The 20,727-nt window shown below is 38.7% G+C and overlaps 1 protein-coding gene across 1 annotated transcript in view; it reads right to left on the bottom strand.

The window, feature by feature from the left end:
- Nucleotides 1-20,727, bottom strand: part of LOC104466235 (protein NEL-like) — a gene marked incomplete at both ends in the record, with an annotated part of 49,211 nt that overhangs the window by 16,503 nt on the left and 11,981 nt on the right. The window contains 6 exons of the mRNA XM_010079590.1: nucleotides 9,953-10,055; nucleotides 11,327-11,455; nucleotides 12,500-12,582; nucleotides 12,754-12,826; nucleotides 17,129-17,225; nucleotides 17,334-17,507. Coding sequence (XP_010077892.1) covers nucleotides 9,953-10,055; nucleotides 11,327-11,455; nucleotides 12,500-12,582; nucleotides 12,754-12,826; nucleotides 17,129-17,225; nucleotides 17,334-17,507 — 659 coding nt within the window. The remainder of the gene's footprint in view (nucleotides 1-9,952; nucleotides 10,056-11,326; nucleotides 11,456-12,499; nucleotides 12,583-12,753; nucleotides 12,827-17,128; nucleotides 17,226-17,333; nucleotides 17,508-20,727) is intronic.

Here is a 20,727-nt window from a genome sequence, read left to right as displayed (position 1 = left end):
TAGAATGAAAAATTTGTGGTTAGGTGCTTACACCATACTACCAACTCTATACATACAGAGCCATAGAAGACCATGAATGAGATTTAAGCATTTTGAAGTCATCTTCTACTACTATTAAGAAGCCTGTCTGAGAACTTCACAACAACCACATGCAAGATTGTTATCTCTTCAATGCTATACTCAGATTTGATTTCTCATTTAGGTACCCTGAGGATCTAACAAAACTTCTGGATATGGCATGATCGAAACATCTGTTAAAAACCTCCCTCTTCACAAGCCTGTAAAATGGGCCTAGAGAGGATGCTGCACTTTGGCGAATATGAATATAACCTAAAGAAACCTCTAAAGGAAACAATACCTGGATTTACATCTTTGACAAAGTAATAATGATATAGAGAGAATCACACCAGTTCATCTTCAAAGTATTTGAAGCACTCCCTCACTATAAGTAACAGCGATGTGCCTATTTTCCAGATGAGTTAAGACTATTTTCTTGCTTTGCCTTCAGGATGAGGAAAAAAAAAAATCTGGTAATTGAAACAAGGCATTTTCTGCCCCAATTTATGACATCAAACAACGATGCCGCTGAAATATCATTCTAATACTACTATATATAAGTGTATACTGATCATCAGAAACAAGCAAGAGAAAAAAAGCTCTTTTTCACCATAATAGTTTATGACAATGTAAAAAATCAAACCTAATAATATCTTCAAATTTTATTCATCTGTTAGAGAAAAAAATCTAGATGTTAAATAATTTTAAGGGATTTTAACCAATGGTCATCAATTATAAATAAAATGAAATATGGGAAACCAGTCAAAATTTTACTTGAAAAAAGTTTACATAAACTTTTTCCAAGACCAATGAGGGGAGTATCAGAATTTTCATTTCCAAGCAGAAAGTTACAGAAATCATTTAACAAGTAGCAGGAAAAAAATACTAGTCAGCTACTCCATACACAAAGCCTCAGGATGGTAAACGTCTCTCCCAAACCAATGGGCAAAGCTTTCTTCTTAGTTTAAACTGGTACCAAATAAAACCCCTCAAAAAAGGCAAAAATTAGTAACAACACTCTACATTAGCAAAGAACAGTGATACAAAAACATGAGAATCACTGTAGATACAGTCTTGCGCCTGGTACAGTGAAGAAAGCAAACAGCAGAAACTCTTCAAATAAAGACGACTCCAATGATTATTTTGAAAGGATCAGATGAAAGTAAGAAAACACTGTAACACCATATCTGCTGAGATTTCAATTTTAAAGTTGTGTCTCACATGGGACAAAGTGGCCATTATTTGAAGCCAAATATATTTTATGAGCTGCCAGATGTAGAAACAGTGATCAATAACAGCCTGGAGGTCTATACATTACACTTCAGATAGCTGCAAGTGATGGCTAAGAGAAGTAAACCAAGCAAGAGAAGGTTTCATTCACTAAACGTTTCCACTGAAAAAAAATTCAAACTTCTGCAGCCTAAAAGACTGAAAGACACTAGTTTAAATCATTGTCTTTACAAAAAAGACAAATAAAGGATACCAGTATACATAATTTTATATTAATCTTGCTGAATCAACTTCACTCATATTTTACCATCCCTTCCTTAGACTGTGAGGGAAATAAGATCACATTATTGATGGTTTTGTGGTGGGGTTTTTTCAGTAGTTTATTGAGTTTCAGCCTTCACAACCTTCACATTTTTTCATTTCACATGACATAAGCACTGTCAGAGAACTGTAAGTGTACCTTCTTTTACACTCCTCACAATGTTTCCCCTTGGCCAACTTTCCACCCAGATGACCCTTGTCAATGTGGCAATCCTGTAATGAATAAGAGTATGTTTGGTGCAAACTGGTCTTTGCAAAACACCACAGGTCTCAACAAGTTATGAATCTTGGTTGTTTGTTTCAGTTTTGCTATTTTGCACTATCCAGCTCCATGAAGTGCTCTCTGCCTCCAACTTGTTACTTTTCTATGACCTTGTCCAAAACCTGCAGTTTTCATGGTTTTAGCTAAAGCCAAATTCTGCTCTTTTCAGAGCACATGCCCATTAACGATCATTGTTACAGGTACTATAGAAATTTGCAAAATCTACAGAGGAAAAGCTCCAGGCAGAATCTAGAACATCAGCTACAAGCTGATGATTTGGCAATGTTCTCCTGGATATGGGACCAAAAAAAACACCACTACCACCACTACCACACCCCCCCCCCCTCAAAAAAAAAACCAAACAAACAAACACCACCAAACCAAAAACCCACAATCCAGCGATGCAGGTGCAGAATGACACTAGCAATTAGTGGTGAGAACAAACATATTGAAATCAACACATAACCACGTGAACACTCACATGTCCCAGGTGATTTTTGTAATTATAAATAGAACAGGGGTTTTTTGTTAGTAATATTTCATTACCATCTGACTTAAGTGAATTCTGGTGAAATCAGCATTACTAAAGCCAGGGTAGTAACTCAGTAGAGATTGCAACACTGCCAATCTGTCTGTTTCCAGCTGTATGAGAGCCAAAATATTCATATTTAACATATGTTAATGTTTTATTTGTACTGGAAATAAAATAAAATACCAGTATGTTGCAGGTATTTTCTATTTTGCGAACTCCCTGGGAAGAACATAATGAAAAAGAAATGGAAAATAGGTTCCTTTCCCAGACAGTCTCAACAAAGTACATTATAGGAAGAGCAAGGGAGAGCAGAACATGGCCTACGGCAAAATTTCACATGTAAAAAATATTTTTAATTCTCTATCAATAAAATTGCCATTACTGTGTTTCAAATTTCTTCTTAAGTGTAGACTGCTACACACACAGTGTAATGAATTTAATGAATAAGGACTTTCTTAAGCATACTTTATTTTACAGTTCATTCCTCAGGCACACAGTGAGACTTTACCATTAACTTGAATTCTCCTCATATACTGATACATTGCCTCCAGCTCTGGAGTCTTCCAGTGGAGTTCCATAATGCACAGGGTCCAGAATAGCTAAAAGCCACTCACCTAGGAGGGAGCCACACTTTGATGCATGAAAAGTCTGACTGAGGCACAGTGCACTGACTCTCCCAATCCTCCTCTGCTAATGCGGAACAATGAAATTCGAAGGACATGGGGAAAGAGGAAAGGAAGCGTAGGAACAAAATACGCTGAGAAGTCCAATTACTGTAAGCTGTATTTTAATTTACACAGAACAATAGATATATAAGGGCTGAGTTTCCTGCTCAGAAGTTAAGCGCGAGTGAAAAGGCTCAGCATTTCCCTTCTGATGGAGGTATGCTGCCCAGCTTACAAAGAACAAAGGTCATTGGAGACTACAAGCTCTGCATCGAAAAGCCCCTGACAATTCTGCCTTTGCGTAGATAACAGATATAAACCAAACGTATTTCTATGGTATAAGAGTAGTTTGTAAATTTCTATAGCTTTACCATGAAAAATATAGCAGAGAGTGAGCAGCTAGGTTCAAGGGTGAGATTGGCCCTGCCTACCAAAGCTAAGGGGAGTCTTTCCACTGTCTTGTGCTGGCTTTGAGTTCAGCCCATGAAAGGCACCCAAAACATTTCTACAGTATCTCAGTGCTCAGCTTCCTGAGATGTTATGCTTCCTGGAGAATAGAAGGCTCTGGGAAGATCTTCCCAGAATGTGAAAACATATGATGTCAGGGAATGAAGGAGAGGACCCAGACTCTTCTCAGTGGTACCCACTGACAGGACAAGAGGCAATAGGCACAGATTAAAACACATGAAATTCCATTTGAACATAATAAAACACTTTTTTTACTGTGAGGGTGACTGAGCAATGGCACAGGTTGCCCTGAGAGGCTATAGAGTCTCCATCTTCGGAGATATTCAAAAGCCATCTGGACATGGTGCTGGGCAAGTGGCTCTAGGTGGCCCATCTTGAGTAGGGAGGTTGGACCAGATGAACTCCAGAGGTCCCTTCCAACATCAACCACTCTGTGAGACCCTGAGATTGTAGGAGATATGCTCGATTCACAAATGATATATGCATCAATTATGCCTTTCGACTATAGCTTTGTAAACCTCAAATAGCTCCACTGATTTTATTGTCCCACATGAGTTCAAGGATACGTTTTTTTTACCTTCAAAAATATCTCTGTAGAAAAATTGTGTCCTATTTCTAAATGAACATAAATACTGCTTTTGTTTTGAAGACACAGAGTTGCAGAAGTAATAAAATGGTGTAAACAGGCAGTAAAGTACAGTGTAATCCATCTCTGCAGTACAGATGTCTACATATCACTTTTTATCCATCATAATGTGATACTATCACTGTACGTGATTCAAAAGCCTGAGAAATAAGGTTGATGTGAATCATTTCAGCATAGAGCATCCAGAAAGCAGAGGCTGAACATACACTATGCTGATAACTGCTAAATAAAATTCAGGAGTTCTGTATGCTGACTTGAAGAGGTTATAATAAATAACATGGCTCTAGGAAATTAATACAGTGATAGCTATATTCCAGATATTTTAAGTACTATTCTGAACTAGGCTAATTTATCTAATTTTTTCATGTTAAAAAAAATCTCAAAGTAACACAATTTATGCTCACTCTGTCACCCTGAGCCTGCTGGCTGCCCCACAGCCCTCAGACCTGTGCCATATCCCAGCCAACCTGTCAGAGCTGCCCCTTCCTCTGATTTTCTGCAAGGATAAGATGGGCTGTTTGTCAGGGCATGCTAACTAAATAATTTCCCTGAGCAGCAGCCTCTTCTCTGCGCCACACTGAATGCAGAAGCTCCTCTGGCACTTGGGCAAATGAGGAGGCAGCTGGCATGCCATGCTGCCACCTATGTGTGTCACCTAAGGCAAGACAGTGCCACTCCTTCAGCCCAGAAGAAAGGTGGCAATTTTGCGAAAAGATGAAACTTAGTGAGCAGCAGAGGCTTAAGTCCATAATGCTTCAATCCACTTGGACAAATTATGAACTTCAGAGGAAGCTTACTCAATATTCCTTATGGTTCTAGATAAAAAGTGTCCACTCTTGCTGACAGTCAGCTGTCATGCAAGTGAGAAGCAGATGGGCTTTCGCAGCTCCTTCTCTCTGCGTCAGCAGGCTGCAAGTGCTGGAGTTTGCAGGAGAGTCTGTAGCTTTGAGAAAAAAATCAATGCATTGTGAAGAGCAAAAGAGAAAATCCCCTTAATTGTAATTATAAAATTAAAAGTTTCTGTAAACTAGCAAGGCAGATCACTGCATCAGAAACCCATGCATGTTATAAGAGCTACCACATCCACATTTGTGTTTTCATTATTTTGTTCAAAAATCCTTTCTGAGTCATCTAAATCCTTTACACACGCACTCTCCACACCTGCTGGCAACAGAAGCGTGAGCTGATCCAATACAGCCCTGTGCTTCTCACACTTGCTTAAAATACTTGTGTTAGAGTGCAGAGCTGGCTACAATGCACCAGAAAACTATCAAATGTCCTCTTTCAGAAAACAAGAAGTTCATGGAAAAAAAATCACAGCCTGCAGATTTGAACATAATGGCTCAGACTTTAACATCCACCGAAATCTGTTGAGATAGATTTAAATAGTTTGGGATTAGGTCTATAAGTATCTGCAATGTCACTGGGAGGAGAACACTGACAAGAGAGCATTTTCTTCTTGGAGATCAGTATTTGATGATGGGAATTATTACTGTGCCAGATACTAGTACAAATATCACTTCTGGGCCTAAAAAAAAAGGTAAATCAGCTGGTTTGTTAAAAATACACTGGCTCCATTTAAAAAAGTACATCTATCACGTAGCTATTGGAAGTGATGCCTTAAAGTTAATAAACCAACTAATAAAAAAGTTACCATAAAAAGATTTGCTGACCAAGGAGCAATTGTCTCAGCTGCTAAGACATTGGCAGTCCTTCCACAATTCACTTAAAATAAATGAACATGTCCTTGTATTTCTTAAGCCAAGTCCATGGTCTAAAGCAATACTTTACAGGGTCGGTAGAGAAGCTTAATCTCTCCCCATTTTGTACCAGTGCCTATCACCACACAATGCATTTGTTTCTGCAGAGAAGAAAGGAGTTGAATGATACCTTGCACATAACTTCTCAGATAGGTTTAAAATTGCATTAGGAATAGAAAAGAAAGCGGTCTCTGGTTTCCAGCTCCAAATAATTCTCCACAGGAAGCTCCCATTGATCTAAGATGTATGCTCTGCTAGGTGAGCTGAATTCTGTGTTTAATAGCTTGTCTGCAGCTGAAACATATATCCAAAGCATTGGCCAGTTTACGTACCTTGGAAGATCATTGCTTCTTTTAGCCCGTTACAGCTAACAGAAAACACAATGACAATTTGCATGCATTGCCATTCCTTATGCTACCAGCACTGACCTTCACACAAGACAAAACAGAACAAGCTATCTGAATGTCCTCTAACAAAGCTATTGAGTTTGGGGAGAAGGTAAGAGTTTGTTATTGTTTTATTTTGGCTCACAAGAAGAACCAAAGTCAAAGCAACATTGGTAAAAAAAAAAATATAAAAACCACAAACCACAGCATTCCTTGCTAAGTGTTCTTCCTTGAACTAAATATTTAAGAAAAATATGAAGAGTTAATTGTGCTGAAATTCCTCAAGTGTTAAAAATGTCATCAAACAAGATACAACAAAGCTGCAAAATCCAATATTTAAATGCTGGGCTGAAATTAATTTCCTAGGGTTTGTCAGTGTGGTAGGCTCCCATTAATCTCTTAGTGTAACTGCTTAACGTCAGAGCCGGTCTTAAAAGTCCAGTGCTTTCCATTCCTATCTGACACACCTGATATTCATAACAGTAACTGATGGAAAGATTAACCTCGCAACTTTAGCTGTCTAATCGCCTGGGCTCCCTATACAGTCTAAAAAAAGATGTCAAATCCACAGGCCCATCCCATCCCTTCCAGCCCACCCTCAGCATCAAGTGCCCTCGAGGTGACAGTCTCTTCCACTGCCTACCAAGAGAACCAAACCGGTGATGTCCATAACTAGTAAATGAACGGGACAGGTAAATTAAATAGTAAATGAAAAACATGCTTGAAAAGGCATGATTACAGTCTGTAATCATAGAATCATAGAATCATGGAATGGCCCGGGTTGAAAAGGACCTTAATCCTCCACACTGTTTGAGTATTAGCCCACTTCATGGCACCATTTTGGCCTGTTCCAGCCAACATGCTCTGAAGCAATGCCAGGCATGGTTGGGGGGACAGCACTAATCCAAGGCCATTCCCAGTCAGCCATCTGGATGCAGACACTCTGCTGGGGGGGGAAGGGGAAGAGAGCTTAGCCATGTAGATGTGAGCCACAAGTGCCACAGGACTGTGCCTGCCCTACTTTATTTACTAGTATAAGTGAAGACACTTCAGATTGCATTCTCAAATTCTATCTGTCTAAAGCCATGTGAAATGAATCTATTCTCAACCACACAAAAACAAAACCCCACCTCCAAAAAAACCTGTGAAGCCTGCTTGCTGGTCACTGTAAAAGCCTTAAGTGCTGCTGTACACTTTTACTCTTCTATGTCAGCTGTTACTAAATCAGACCCCACTCTTTTCATTTTTGGTGGCTTTGTTTGCACACCAGCAGAAGAAGAAAGGAAGAAGCATAGAGGGAAGCATTCCACCCTGGGTGAGACACAGCAACAAGCTGTGCTACCACTGCCTGGGCACTTCTACTCACACAACGGTTTGGCAGGAACAGCCCAGCATCTGGTACAAGGTACTACAAATAACAGCAAGGAAACAGATACCTATACATGTTCTGTCTTGAAACAAATACTAAACTCAGCTAAAGAACAGCGTATTAGGCATCACTTTTGCCTCAGCATTTATGATTGATTGTCCAGTAGTAAGGATAGTGGCTCCTTGAGCAACTCACCCTAACTAGCTGCTTTCCCAATTATAAGCCATCTGTGTTTGCTCAACATAATCTAGGCAGATGCTACATTCTCTGATATTGTTCTAAGAATTGAGAAAAAAAAAATTATTTTCAGAAACTATCCAAATGGTGAAACTCAGCTTTGACCCCTCAAGAAAGAACTGGGGTCACTGAGCACACTGACTGCAGTCAGCTCACACCTTGAGCTCAAGACACCAAGATGACAGGATACAGATGGCATATATACGAACTCAGTGACAACTCAGCATTTTCACCAAAGTGACCTGGAGAAAAAGTGAGGGTCCTGCAGTCTCCATTGCCTCTAACTTCCATTCACCAGAATTTAACTATTGGAATCCAATTTACACTCCTATGGCTCCAGGGAGTTGGTCACTTAAGTTATTTGATTATTTTTTTTTTAATAAATGGCATTTAGAATAACCTAGATGAAATTAGGAATAATTTTTCAGAATATTTTTTTATTTTTATTTTTTGGTCTGATCATTTTTCTGGTACTTCATCAAAAGAGCTATATGCCTGCATGTTAGTTACAAACTGAATTATGTACTAGCATCAAATTAACAACATTGGAAGCTAAAAGGCTTTGGTAACATCAAGAATATTAAAAAAGGCACTCCACAGTGTGTTGTACCAGAACTGTATCTTAGTTGGAAGAAGTAGTAATGCTGTATGACAAGGTCAGTGTTCATATGCTCATTCATATTTCTTGACCTTTGTCAAGACTCCCAATAAAAACAACTTTGTAAGAACCCTTATGATGTGAGCGCTTCCCCATGAGCATCTGCATGGAGAATTCCAGGCAGTACATTACAAAAAGAGACATCAGAAGAACAGGCTGTCAGATTCTGACATCATGGTCAAAGATTCACATAGGGGCTTGAACTCTACACATCTCACATGCCTGAATTACCAGTTCCCTGAAACTTCTAATATGCATGGAAATCCTGTGTAGCTGGTTTAAAAAAAAAAAAAAATTTGAATTCTCATTTCCTCTCAATTAGAATTAATCTACTTGAGTAAGTTAATAAGGCTTCATAAAATGGGATGTTCTGTGTAACTTCTAACACAATTAAATATTAATAAACTTCTGTGGGAGCAAGATCAATGGAGTACAAAATGTCTTCCTGAATTTTATCTTGCAACATGTCATTTTAACCAGTTACATATTTCTCTATAGTCTGTAAGAAGTTTTATACAGCAGAAGAGCAATAAAATCATGCAGAAAAGTCACAACATTTATAGAATAAAGAAGTGTGTGCATCTCCTGCTCAATTTCAAGAATGGATTCCTCTGTAGCCTAAAATAAATAACAATTGCATACACAATACATGCCTACAATGAACCTGAAGTACTATATATAGTCCATCTAAGATAGTTACTAACCTAAAATTCCCCTTCTCTGGCCCTATTTGCACCAAAACCAAAATTCTATAAAACTAGAAGTAAGCACCTGTCTTAACTGACAATATTAAATTACCTCTATCCAGTTTCTGGTATAATTCTGTCTGACCTTTTGTGAAAGAACATTTCTACGTGTCTGGTTTTTGCTGGTCTCTTGGGTCTACTAAGAGATTTCTCTTCCCTTAATTGCAGAAGAAAAAACATAAATCTGAACCTCCATTTCTAGCACTACAACATATGGTTGAAAGTACATTCTTCTTGAGAAAGAGGTGTTAGAAACAATGATCAAAACAAATACAAGGTAGTTGCTCTTGAATTTCAAGAAGTTTTGTTTAAAAGATAGACTATGGAAGTCTGGAGAAAGTTTTTTTAAAACTTTTTATTTTTAAACATTGATAAGAACTATCTATGCTTAAAGAAAAACACAACTAAAATAAAAACAATGCCTGCAACTAAAAAGTGAAAATGTTCTGGTTATCGATTTCCCAAAATATTTCAGGGAAATCTAAATTCACTCATTCCTTAACCCAAATATTTCATTCCCCAACCAGTTCTTTCACTAAGATGTTTGCAGAAAGGTTTTTTTTCTTCACAGATTTCAAAATATTCATTAGAAGGAAGTACCACAATAGAACTTACATTGACATTCTTTGCAGCACTTGCCATCCACGTACGCCAGGGCAGAGTTAAGCGGGCAGCCAGAGAGGGGGCAAATTAAAGCCTCGCACTGCACAGTACCATTCTAGAAGAACAAAACATGCTAAATTGGTAGCTATATTTAGCAAGAACAGAGATGTTCTCAAACACAGGAACTTAAAATCTATTTTTAAATGCAACAAACTCTCTAACAATACCCAGAAAGACATTTCAAGATGGTTCTTTTAATAACTACAAGAATAGAAGCTATACCTTTAGAATATCATCCATGCAATATTTTAGACATGTATGATGTGTTCTTTGAGATTATAATGATCTACGATTTTTTTAGAGGCAAATCTATTTGGAGGTAAAACATTCTGCCAATCAGCAGCAAACTGACAGATTAGTGTGAAATAACAGCCTCACAGAACAATACTCTATCTTCTGACTTTTACATGAGACAATACATTTCTAAAAGGTAATAATATCATAGCTGCAAGAAAAACCTGAGACAAAAATATGTGATGCATTTAACACTAAATTCAAAGCATTTTTAAATAGCTAGCAGCAGATTTGATACCATGGACAAAGTCGTCTTCCAGACAACTACAAACTCTAGCAGCAAAACTAACATACCTCCAGAAAAATAAAGATCAAAGTGATACTAAGCTTAAGGAGAACCATTTAGCAAATTACACATAGCAGCAAATCGAACTAAGGTGCAGTACAGACCACAACAGCCTTTTCACCAAATTCCAATGTCCTTTGGATTAGGCATTTAATGAGTTCAAATTGAATTAATAAGTTTTAAATGAACGGACAATAACAAAGATGCTATGGTTTCGTACCTGAAAGGATACTTGCAATTGCTTCTGGAGTTGTGATACGTTTGGGAAGCTTCCATCTACCCAATAAATAATTTTCATTTGTGATATAATAGAGCAGGCATATGACCCTGACATTTTACTCTTTATTACTTACTGAGACGTATCCAAAGGCAACTAAAGGGAATCATGCACAAGGGATCTATTAAATCATTTGCTAAGAAAAAGGCTGTGTTTATAGTGATAAAAAGCGGGGAATTATCCAGAGAAAGTATTTGCAACTCAGTGCATGGGAATACCATGACACCTAAGTATATCGCACAGCATCTGCCTTTGGTGACATGAAATACAGGAGAGCTACACATGCAGGCACTGCTGAAACAATAGGAAAATGTATTTATTAATACTATTCCTTAGATTTAGAACAGGTTTTCTAGAACTTTGTTGTTACTATCTAGCATACACCTGGAAGTTCTCATTAGTTGTCTCAGTAAAACTAGTCAGAGGAAGCATTTGAGTTCCTGAGTCTCTACTCAAACTGTAGCCATACCATGCAAGTGCAGTTCTTACAGCCATCTGTCCAGGATTCGAACTCTCTGTAAGTCGTGCCTTTCATTGTGCAGGTCCTTTCACAGTAGCACTGATCCAACTTGTTCATCCTCTGCTCAGCTTGGGATAACTGTATTTATAGTTCACAGAAAAGTTTTGAATTTGTAAGTGGTTTCCACGTTAGTATAAACATGATTGAAACTGTCCCCCCTTATCATCAAGCATGCAGATGACAGAATACTTGTAGGAAAATGCAAAGATAATAAAACAACTATTGTCAAATACAATATGATTAAACCATCGGTCCATCACTCAGAGATGGAAATTAAGGAGCAAGACAATGCACTTCATCTTTCACTAATAACATCAGGGACATCATGAAACAAAGTGAGTAGATCAAAATGCGTATGGCCCCTGGTTTCTCATCTCTGTATGTGGGAACTGGCCAAAACTCCTGCTCTACATCAACTGCTTGCAGATATCGGGTTATGGGCAAAAGACCTGAATCTGAGTAGAGAGGCAAAACTGGAGGTAAAGCTCAAAGCCAACATGTTAGCAGTTGTTCCTCCACTTCAATCAAGGCATTTTTATAATTTGTGTATCAAATTAGCCAGGTTTTCCTGCAGACATCTAAATAACTAACAACTAAAATCAGAAGACTAGTCTATGTTCATCAGCAGACATGAATGCTTTTGGTGTGATATTCCACGGTGGGCGGAGTGGGGAAAAAAATGCCGCTTAAGATTCTTGATTCCTTATCTCACATGTCTGAACACTCCTTTGGCAACTCAGGTCTAGAAAAGTCTCGGACCAATAAATCCCACTGCAATAAGCACAGTAACCTACTTCATTCCAGGCTCATTGACTTGTTAGCCTGATAGACAGACCTTGAATGTCTTGAATTTCCTTGCTTGGGGATTTGGATTCTCTTTACTATTATAAGATATGATTCTATAAAAATATTAAAACACAAAAAAGCTCACTGAACTGGGAATTTTTATGTATAGACACCAGGCACAGATATGTAAATACAAACATATAAACACAACATACAGGGATGCTCTGCACACACCCACATGCACATCCCTATTTATGCACAAATAATCTAAACCGACATCAATTAAAGCCTTCGAGTCCTCGCTTCTCCCATGCCATGCCTCCTAGTAAACGTTACCTTAGCTGATGTTTTGGCTAAAATGTCTTGCAGTTCCATAATTTTCTGCACAAGTCCATGGAAGTCATTACAAGTTGGGCACGCTAAAATAACAAAATACGTATATTAATAAAAAAATGTATTCACAATAGGTTCAATCATGTCAAAGTTGACAACCAATACACTGAAACTCAAGGTTTTAAGAAAGCTTGTAGGACAGAAAGTAGGTACAAAGCACACCTTTCATTTTATGGTATAAGAATTAATAGACTTACTGCGATTAAGATCTGGGCACTGAGAAATAAATCCTTGAGGCATGACAAGTAACTGCACATCTTGCATTATGCCCTACGTGTAAATGAAGAGAAAAAAAAAAAGAATACATTATTTTTCCCTGTCAAGATTATGTTTTCCATTCACCATGTAAAACATTAAAGCCCACACAGAAAAACTGCCTGATACAAACAATGCTTATGAAAACACAGCTTCTTGCCTGGACCCAATGCAGTGAGAGAAGAATAAAGGGAAAGTAAAATAGATAGATGTACAAATACAGACCTGCTGAATCATTTTTAAAGATATAAGAACCAAATCATTTTTAAAGACATAAGATTAAATGTTAAGATGTAATTATGTGGCAAAAATTTGGTTGTTTTGAATTCATTGTCATTTTTAGTTAGCCATTGCAGAAAAGCTTGAAAATGACCTTTACAAGTAATTTGAAAAACAGTTGCAGCTTCAGTTACTTTGAAACGCTCTTTTAAATAAAATGCAAATTTTTCACTAAGCTATAACTGTCAAATAGAAGTGAAGATTAAAGAAACGGGAGTCAGGAAAAACACATTCATGCAAACCCTTTATGATTTCGATGGGGATCTTTCCATAAAGCACGCAGAATGCCAAGAAATTACACAACTGTTACACAGCTGCAGAGTCACATGTTGTCAAGAACTTAGGGAAAGTTTAGCATGAAATTCAACCATGCCATCTGGAAAGGGTCAGTTTCACCCAGAAGAAAAGATGCCATGCTTGCAGACAGAATTTACATGCATCCTTAGTCATTGAGATATAATTATTAGCCACTTCCCTGCTCTCCAAAAGCAAAGGTCAAATAGCAATTTCAAAGTGAGCCATCCTATCACATTCTCTCCAGATGTCCCTTTCATCCATGACTCCCTTCCTGCATCTCCAAAGCTCCTTGTTAGGAGGAAAAGCAAAATAATTACAACATGCTTCAGTATGCTTATGAAGAGAACATTTCACGACACTAAGAACACAACGCAAACCAAATGCAAAAGTCCACAATTCATCCACATACACAAGGCATTCAATACAGATGTTGCAAAGACAAAGAACCATAATTTTGACTTCAAGCGAATGACTCATGGTGACTTACCAACCTAAGTGGCCTGCAGAAGAGAGCAAGTGTCACTGGAGGGCAACTAAGAATGTACTTAAGTACCACACCTACCCTTCTCCCTTAACAACAGAGCTACAATCTAGCGCAGCTGGATGCTCCCCCACTCTGCACAAGGAGATGCAGTGATTAGCTAATAGAAAAAAAAAATAGGTGTGCTTTCCATCAGGACCTCCCACAGCACGTGTTCTGGAAGTCAGCAGCACAGGCCTCTTTGAAGAGCACACCAAAAAGCTCACTGTATTAATTTCTCCTTTCTTCCTTCCTTGGCGTCATCAGCTTCAAACTCACGTCAACTCGAGTTATGGCATTTTCACGAAAAGAAGGAACAGCAGAGTCCAACCCATTCAAGTTTAAAACACTCTTCACTTAACACACTGGCAAGTATTCAAATCATTTAGCTATTAACTAACAGTAAAGCTCCTCCAGCTCTTTGAGGAGCTTTATTCATCATACATCAGCTGTGATATGAGCTGACTCTGCCACTTGCCATTAATTCAGGTTCCTTCTCATTCTCCCAAAGCAGCAACACGGAGCTTTGACATCTAGCCCATCTGGGCTCCCTAATCAGGACCTTCTGACAATACATGAGAGGCTTTGCACAGGCTCCTAAAGAACCCAGTGGTTCAAAGTAACACACTGCTGGATCCTAGCTACCAAGAGATGTTACACGGTACCAGAAATCAGATAGCAGAATTGCTCTCTCAGACCTTAATATGAAACAGGTACAATTATGTCCCACTGTGAATATGCCTACTGGCACACTGGTTTACTGCAGCAATATTAGGTTCAAAATCAAATACAGCCAAATAAAATCTTTTTCAGAGTGATTAATGTTCTTTAGTACCTTGACCCCTCTGGACAATCCATTTAATCCACGCAAAGCAGCCTGATTTTTGGCAATAGCTAAACACTCGGACCTCTCAAAATCAGATCTGTAGTTGTCCCACAGTGAGTGCCTAAAAATATAGCCTCTCCAGAACACTAAGTGTTCAAAATCCTCATCTTCTAAACCGATAAATCCTCTGTACAACAGTGTCACATTTTCACACACGGTTTGACCATTGGTACTAGGTTATACTGGAGAAACCACTTTGCACAGTCTATTTTGACTATTGTCAATGTATCATGTCTATGCACAGCTATCCATTTCTGTATCTCTGTTAAGCTGGTTTATATTTGTAACTGAGGCAAAATTCTCCATATATTTTGTTTAATTTTATCTTTTTTTACAAGAAAGAAAGAAGCAAAAAAATATAGTCTAGTACTGGAATATTTATTTTTCTACGCCTAATGAGCTTCTTCACAGTGACTATGATTTGTTGAAAGAAGAATACAATCAAGTCAAAAACTGAGATAGCACAAAAAAATGAAAGGAACATTTAAAAAGTATTAATTATAAGCATGTAGAATAAATGAAGTGTATCTGAGATCAGTTTAAGCAATGCATTAATGTTTTCCGATTTTATTCTTCGAGTCAACTGTTTATTTAAGCCAGAAAAAAAATTTTTTAGCCTGTTTAGCAGACATCCTCTTAGTCTTTCAGATGAAAAGGAAACATATTGAACTGAAAAATAACAACAAAGTCATGCTTCAGTTTTCAAATCCAAGTGCCCCACTGGACCTCTGTACTTCACACACAACAAGGATATAAATTAGCATTTAAGTATAGCAAACACTATTTCAACACCCAAAAACTGATTTTAGCACAAAAGCACAGAACTTGCTGTGAAAACCAGTCAAAGTACTTTATGCTGAAAAATAAGATTTAGCAGGCCGCATTTTAAAAAGTGATTGGGTCTGTGATCAACATCATCAATTCTATTTTGCAGCTCAAGCAAAAAGATGCCTACTGGGAGGAAAATGGGACTACAGTGTGGAAGGCATCCACAGGGATGCCATCATTTGTTAATGCAGCTCCAGAGAAGACTGAGGTCAAACCACAGACAGCCACTGTGACCAATGAGTGCTACGTAATGGACTCAGAAGAATCCAAAATTTACACTCCGGTTCAACATAGCATTCTCTTCTTCCATCTTGCTGTTCGCCAGGTGTTTGCTATATATACATGTTAAATCAGAAGCAGTAAGCAAAAAAGCATGTACAAATATTCTTCCTCTGGGTGAAAAAGCATTCTCTCCATTGATGCTAGTCATTCATTTCTGAGCAGAGAAGATACTGTGATAAAATCTAAATCCTACAGAGGCAACGAAATTGGAGTTCCCTAGACTGTAGTGTTCTCAGACACACACAAAAAAATGCATCTAGCTATGCAACAGACAATAATCTGACCATTTATTTCCTGGAATTCTCTTGCACTCAGCCATTTACCTTTCCTTGTCTTAGGCTGCTGTTGGCTGTGTCATTTGGTGACACTGAGCCCTATGCATCTAGCTCTGCAACATTATTTAGTGAAGTCCAGTTTAATGGAAACAGAGCTCACTACATCAGAAATGTCGATACACAACATATCACGGCCCTAAGAACTGTGTTATTATTACAGAAGCACAGACTGGTTGTGAGGCACCTCCTGAGATCATCTACTCCAACTCCCCTGCTCAAGCAGGATCAGCCACAGCAGGTTGCCCAGGACTGAAGGGGGCCTACAGGAGAGATGGGGAGGCACTCTTTATCAGGGAGTGTAGTGAGAGGACAAGGGGTAACGGTTTTAAGCTGAAAGAGGGTAGATTTAGACTAGACATTAGTAAGAAATTTTTTACTGTGAGGGTGGTGAGACACTGGAGCAGGTTGCCCAGGGAAGCTGTGGATGCCCCATCCCTGGAGGTGTTCAAGGCCAGGCTGGATGAGGCTTTGAGCAACCTGATGTAGTGGAAGGTGTCCCTGCCATGGCAGCGGGGTTGGAACTCAATGATCTTTAAGGTCCTTTCCAACCCAAACCATTCTATGATTCTATGATTCTATGACTGTGTCCAAACGGCTTTTGAATATCTCCATAATGGTCTTACTCTGATCAGCCTCACAGTAGAACTGTTTTCTTACGGTTGCATGGACTTTCAGGTGTTTCAGTTCTTGCTCATTGCTTCTTGGTCTGTCAGTGGGCACTACTGAGAAGACTCTGGATCCTTCATCTTCATTCCCCCCACACATCCAGGCATTTATACATGTTGATGAGATCCCCCCTAAGTCTTCTCTTCTCTAGGCTGAAAAATCACAGCTCTCTCAGCCTCTCCTCATATGAAAAATGCTCTCTTTTCCTTTCAGGGAATGCATACCTTAAAATAACCATGTGCATTATTTCTCTGTCCCAGCCAAAAGGTTGTACCCAAAGGTAAGTCCATGAAGGGCTTCTCCACAACTCTTTCATAAATTCTGAAAAGGAAGGGAAAAATATAGTCCCAAATTGTTATAATTTCATTTACTCAGAGCTGGAATGTTCCAAAGGTGACAACTTCCTACAAAACAACACTCTTTACTTACTTATTGCAGTCCACATGTAAAATCAAGTGAGAGGCACTGATTGCTAAGGAAAGTCTGTGCCATTTATCATCTGCCAAAATGTATGGGAATACTTCTGTGTGGGAGCGATGACTGCCTGAACGATAATGCAACCTGATTTCATTTCGATGACCGCTGCTTTCCAGCTCCAGGTACCTGTACCATAAATGCATCATCATGTCATGAACCATTCTTATCAGCACAGCAACATTTTACATAACACAACTTTTCATTATCATGCAAGAACTGTTTAAAAAGAGGAGGAAAGACAAGCAAGGAGATACAAAGATGAAAGTAGACACTATTCAGATTGGCACTGCATCCTTCTTCTCAAAGACACATAATAGCAGTTTCCAAATTTAATGTAAGTACACAAGATCCCAGGCCAAATCTTTTTTCCTCTATCAACACTATTCTCCATAACATTATCTGATTGGAAATATAATTACCCTATCATGAATAACTGCCTCATATCCTGAAAGAACAGTAAGGATACTCTGAAGGCGTGAATGTACAAAAGACAACACCAAGTTTTGCAATAAGGACACTATTAGCCATTACCAACCAGGGAACTAAGCAAGAACTGAGACTGAACACTGCTTTTTTGCTTTTGGATGTACTGTTAACATATCCTTTCATTTTTGTAATGAAATTTCTCAAATGAAATATAAAATTAAGAAGTACTAACTCTTCAGAACAATTTCTATATATGTACGTTTGCCTTGTTAAATAAGTATGTGTATTTGAGGGGTGTGTATGTATGTAAATGTATGTACATACATGCATATACATGATAAAACAGCACTGCAGCTGTACCAAGGTAAGTGCAACATACACCAGATTTGCAGATCACAAACAAGTTTTGCTGGTGAAATTCCAGCAGATCAATTTAAAAAGCACCCCAGAACCAAACTTGGTACTTAGTCAGGCCTGTTTCTTGCATATCAGACCTCTTCTGGGAACAACCTTGACAAACCATTTGTCTTCTGTTTCTCATTTTAAAGTCCATCCCCAAAATGCTTTTAAAACAGGAAAGAAAAACAGAAAGAGAGATTCTCTAATAATCCTATGCAACCTACAGCTAAAGAGCAAGGAAAATAACATAGTATGCAGTGAGATGCACAACAACTAGGAGAATGGACAATTCATTTTTGTCTATTTTTGCTGCTGTGTCTGCAATCAGGCATGACAGTGGTTTGTAATCTGAGCGCACACGTGTTTTAGGGTGATGTTGTTTACTTCAATGGCCTATCTATATTAAAGAACAGACAAGACAATGATTGCAGTTTTCAAGAGTGAAGATGAGACCAAATCAAAAACGTCTCCTACAACCATTATCCCCAGGAGGAGGTTGGGCTCACTGCACATCTCTCCTTTCTTCAGGGCATTTCACAGTGGAACATAACTAGCAACAGCACAAAACAACTATCCTTTTGCATAACTGGCAAACAGGTATTTCTTCTTCCTCCCCAGTATTAACAAAGCAGTTATCTAGAGTCAGCAATACATTTTATAATCTGAGATAATTTACCTCCTCATGGCCCAAAAATAATTTTTGCAATGGCAAGAAGTGTAAACTAATTGAAGGCTTGGCTAGAAAAAAATTGGGCAACAGTGGGAGGACATCAGTTAACTTAATAACCTCCTTCATAAATCAAGCTTCAAGGATAAAAATAAAGTCACTCTCAACCTAACAAGGAAGGGGAATATTACGGAACTGGACTCCTTCAGAAACTTTTAAGTGTCTCTACCCAGTTGCAGACACCATCTGGAAAAAGAAAAGCATGGTGTCCTGGTTTCAGCTGGGAAAGAATTAACTCCTTTACAGTAGCTAGTGTGAAGCTGTGTTTTGGATTTGTGCTGAGAAAAAGGCTGATAACATGCCAATGTTTAGAGTTGCTGCCAAGGACAGCCAAGGACTTTTCAGCCACCCTGCTGTGCCAGTGTCTGCAGGTGCAGGAGAAGCTGGGAGGGAGCACAGCCCCAGTTGCTAGCCTAGGGTTCGACCCCAGGTTTAGGATTGAGACGCAAGTCAGCCAGCGGTATCATGTATGTCATGCCCAGTATGTAGATGGAGCTCTGTCCAGAAGTTCTCTCTTGCTTTCTCTGGGTCTCCCCTCTCTTGGGGTCTTCTTACTCCCTCAGTCAGCTCTCGGATGCTCAGCCTCTTGTCTCTTTACCGGGATTGGGGTTTTGGGACTCTTCCTTGCTCTGAGATCATTAGCCAGGAACAAGCTGAGTCCCGGTCCTTGGGTGGTGAGCAGCTGCACTGTGTATCACTCATTTGTATATTCGTACATATAACTGTTATCATTATTAGTATTGGTTTTGTTGTAGTTTAGTTATTAAATTGTTCTTATCTCAACCCATGAGTTTCTTTTCCCTTTACCCCTTTAATTCTCTCCCCCATCCCTGGAATAGGGGAGGGTGAGCAAGTGGCTGTGTGGTATTCGCAGCCACTAGCTGGGTCAAACCACAGCACACAGATATGTTGAAAACATTCCCTCCTAGTAGAACCAATGGCTAGCTCCTACTGTCTTCAAAGTCAATGGCAGATCTGATGGCAGCACACAGAGATGCAGGCAGGCAGGAAACAAGCTACAGCAGCAGACATATAGTCAGTACAGAAGGTATAAAATGAACACTCACGTTGCCCCTTATACAGATGAGATAAGGAAATCTCTGAGAATTAAACATGGATTTCCCAATAAAAACAAGATGTCACTGTAATCATTTCAGGAATTAAGAACTGCTGAGAGAAGATGCTGACATTCAACAATGCTGCAATAAGCAAGGAACTCTTCCTACACAAAGCTGTGCAAAAATTGCGGGCATCCAGGGTTTTGTTGTAACTGTGACTAATGCACTGTTTTGAGATCCACAGGCAATCTCTTTTGTTCTTCCATTTGTTCACTCCATACTAACAAATACATCTACCTTCAAAAGGCTTGATGATTGCTAGAGAAAATGTGCAACAAAATGAAAAAGAAAATAATCGCCATTAGGAGAATTATTAGGAGAATAATTTATGATTTCCTAATAATCTGTAGAGGCAGCAGGAAAACACAATTAGAAAAGCAAGTGGAATGACAGCCAGAACAATATTGCCTTCAGCGTTAACCAATGCCATGACACTTAAAGCACAGGGAAGCTAAAATCAATAATTTTCACTTCATTTTTTACAAAATATTGTGCTTGATATTCCACTTTTCTAGATTTGTTTAGCTGTCTGGACTTAAACAGCTCAAACTCAGTCTCATGAGTTTCAGAAGATAGGACAAGCTGCAGCACTGACTAACTGATATGGGTGGAAATGTGAAGTCTGCCAGCGGTGAGGCTTCTTTGTGCTGTTTGTGAGGTTGTAACACTTCGGATA

Source organism: Pterocles gutturalis, unplaced genomic scaffold (assembly GCF_000699245.1).
Source record: "Pterocles gutturalis isolate BGI_N339 unplaced genomic scaffold, ASM69924v1 scaffold12434, whole genome shotgun sequence".
NCBI classification, from domain to species: Eukaryota; Metazoa; Chordata; class Aves; order Pterocliformes; family Pteroclidae; genus Pterocles; species Pterocles gutturalis.
This window is presented reverse-complemented; position numbering and strand designations above follow the sequence as displayed.